This window comes from Tupaia chinensis, unplaced genomic scaffold (genome assembly GCF_000334495.1).
Source record: "Tupaia chinensis unplaced genomic scaffold, TupChi_1.0 Scaffold000605_1, whole genome shotgun sequence".
Classification (NCBI taxonomy): Eukaryota; Metazoa; Chordata; class Mammalia; order Scandentia; family Tupaiidae; genus Tupaia; species Tupaia belangeri.
This window is the reverse complement of record NW_006160123.1, coordinates 3,144,173-3,147,034: the sequence shown is the minus strand read 5'-3', so window position 1 is coordinate 3,147,034 and position 2,862 is coordinate 3,144,173. Positions and strand designations below refer to the sequence as shown.

The following is a 2,862-nucleotide window of genomic DNA, read 5'->3' as shown; positions in this document are numbered from 1 at the left end:
CTAGAGACAGAAAGGACCTCTTCCTCCCGTGTTTACTCTCTTCACGCAGAAGGGAGACCTTAGGTGAGGAGCTAGTTCACCAGGACCTGAAACGAGGTGCCTGAGCTCTAGCGCCACTTCCTGCAGAGGCCCCCCTCCTGACACTGCTCTCAGAAGAAGGGCTCAGTGCTGGGCAGCCAGCACCAGTGGGCAGGGCTGGCCAGGCTCCTTTTCTCCCTGGGATTCTGGCTCTTTATCTCACTGAGCTTCCCCTCCAGGCCTGTCGGTTTCACCACCTCCCCTGGCAGTGGTGGCACAGTGACGTGCCTCTGCAGTGCCTGTTCTCCTTCCGGCAGGATCATGCAAGCCGTCCTCGACCACACCATCCCCTACCTGCACGTGAGGGAAGCCTTTGGCCAGAAGATCGGCCTCTTCCAGGTGTGTGGAATCCTTTTGCTGAAATATTCTCTTCCATTGGGTTAAAGTTTTCTTTAAAGAATGAGGAAGCATGGGCTAGCAGGTGGCGTGGTTAAGGCATTGGATCCCACATGGCTGACTGCAGTTTGAATCCTGGACTCAGCAGCTTGAAAATTACACCAGATGTTTGTGTATGTGTGCCTATAAACTCCAAGAGAATGGAGAAGGGATTGTGGCATGGCCACCTTCCCTAGGAGTGATTTCTCACTTCCCATCTCTCTCTCTCTCTCTCTCTCTCTCTCTGGCAAGTCCAGGCACCCTGTAGCCAAAATCTCTCTTGAAAAAAAAAAGGTTGGAGGGTGGAACCAGCTGGTGGCATAGTGGTTAGGGCAGCTGGATTCCACACGGCCAACCTTATGGTGCAAGTTCTGACTCAGCGACTTGAACACATGCCATGTGTATGTGAACCCAAATTCCCAACGAGAGAAATGAAGGAGAAGGTATTGCAGCGTGACCACCCCCCACAAGGCGTGCTTTTTCACATTCCCCTTCTCTCTGTCTCTCTGGCAAGTGCACACACCCTCTGGCAAAACTGAAAAGTCAAAAAGGCTGGAATCGAATCATGTAGGTTGTGGAGGGCGTAGAGGAGAGGCGTGGCTGGTCATCAGCAGAGCCGCACTGCAGACCTCCACCCCCCTGCCCTCTCCCTGGCACCAGGAGGCCTTTCTTGGAGGCCGTGAGGTGGCCGCTCTCCTACCTGCCTGAGGCGGCCTGTGCACGGCTGCCCTTCTTGCATCTGGTCTCTGGCCTGCAACAAAAGCTGATTTTCCCACAATGGCTGCCAAGCTCCCTGGGCCTCACTCCCAGATGCTCCCACTGCTGGAGCCCATGGCTGGCTTAGAGAGGTGTCCGTACCCTCTCACCCAGCGTGAGCTAGGCACAGCTGGTCTGGTACCGCGGGGCTCCGTCTGCCCGGTTAGTGGGCTCTGTCTGCCCAGTTGTGAGGAGGCAATGGCAAAGCATTTCTTCAGACCCGGTCCAAAGGAGCTGCAGGAAGGTTGGCAGGCGGTGCCTCCGGGCAGGGCCTCTCAGAGGTAGTGAACAGCAGCTCACTGACCTTCAGCCCAGGCCTGCATTCCTATGTCCCCTGAGGCAAGTGCCATCTCCCCTCTGTGCCCCCGCTTCTCCTGTTCTGGCTGTGAGGAAGCCAGTGCTGACCTGCTGAGTAACCAGGCAGAGCGTTCCTGCATGTTGACCTGTGACCTACCTTGTGCCCAGTTGATGCAGGGGAAGATGGCCAACATGTATACCCGCCTCATGTCGTCTCGGCAGTACGTCTACAACGTCGCCAAGGCCTGCGACGAGGGCCACTGCACTGCCAAGGTGAGGGCCAGCCCCAGAGGAGAGGGGCCAGGCCAGCGGCTGGCTACAGGGACGTGGGCTCTGTGTGCTGGTGGCCCGCTGACCCAAACGTCCCACAGGACTGCGCCGCTGTGATTCTTTATGCAGCTGAGTGTGCCACCCAGGTAGCCCTGGACGGGATCCAGTGTCTCGGTGAGTGCCCTCCCCACCCCCCAGGATCGCACCTCACTCTGGGCGTGAGCTAGGCCAGTCCACTGGCGTCTTCAGCTGTGTGCCCCGGTAACAGGAAGTGGAAAAGCCCGTGAGAAAATGGCTCGAGGCCAGGAGTTGCTACTGTCTGCAGCTACACGCCCCCTTCCTCTCTGCCTAGTCTCAGGGACACTGGAAATTGGGAAAGAGGTGCCGCGAGAATGGGACGGCCTTGTCTCAGTGCTGCAGAGAGCTCAAGAGCAGCGGAGGCCCTAGCTCCGCCATGCCAGCATCTTCCAGACCCCCTTCCACGTCTGCCAGGGGTTTCTCTTGCTCTCTGTCTGGCACCTATGGCCCTGTGGGTAGTCTTCCAGCCCCAACCCTTTGCCTGACCTCCCCCAGCAAGGCATCCGTTACCCCCCGCCGCCCACCATTTGCTGCTTCTCTTTAATTAGCTGCCCCTCCCATGGCCAGCTCTGCGACCCGGACTCTGTCTGTACTCCTAGATTTGCCCCTGCCCATAAGTTCTGTTCTCTTTGCCCAAACCCTGGCTGCAGGTGGCAATGGCTACATCAACGACTTCCCCATGGGCCGCTTTCTTCGGGATGCCAAGCTGTATGAGATCGGGGCCGGGACCAGTGAGGTGAGGCGGCTGGTCATCGGCAGAGCCTTCAACGCAGACTTCCACTAGCTCCACGTCCTACTCCTCTTGCCAGCACCTCGAGGCCTTTCTTGGAAGTGAAGACCCGGCAACCCTCCTACCCTGCCCGGGGCCGGCCTGCTGCTTAGATGCGCTTCTTGTGCCAGTAATCTGGCCTCCACCTGCAGCTGAGTTCTTCACGATGGCTGCCAAGTTCCGTGGGCCTCACGGCAGGGGCAGCCAGCCCGAAGAGGGCTCCAGGGCTTACAGTGGAC

At 58.4% G+C, this 2,862-nt stretch overlaps 1 protein-coding gene across 1 annotated transcript in view; it reads left to right on the top strand.

The window, feature by feature from the left end:
- The window catches only part of IVD (isovaleryl-CoA dehydrogenase), a gene marked incomplete at its 5' end in the record, with an annotated part of 17,899 nt that extends 15,043 nt beyond the window's left edge, over nucleotides 1-2,856 (top strand). The window contains 4 exon segments of the mRNA XM_006158724.3: nucleotides 336-417; nucleotides 1,675-1,779; nucleotides 1,878-1,950; nucleotides 2,505-2,856. Coding sequence (XP_006158786.2) covers nucleotides 336-417; nucleotides 1,675-1,779; nucleotides 1,878-1,950; nucleotides 2,505-2,638 — 394 coding nt within the window.
- Nucleotides 2,857-2,862: the final 6 nt, after the last annotated feature.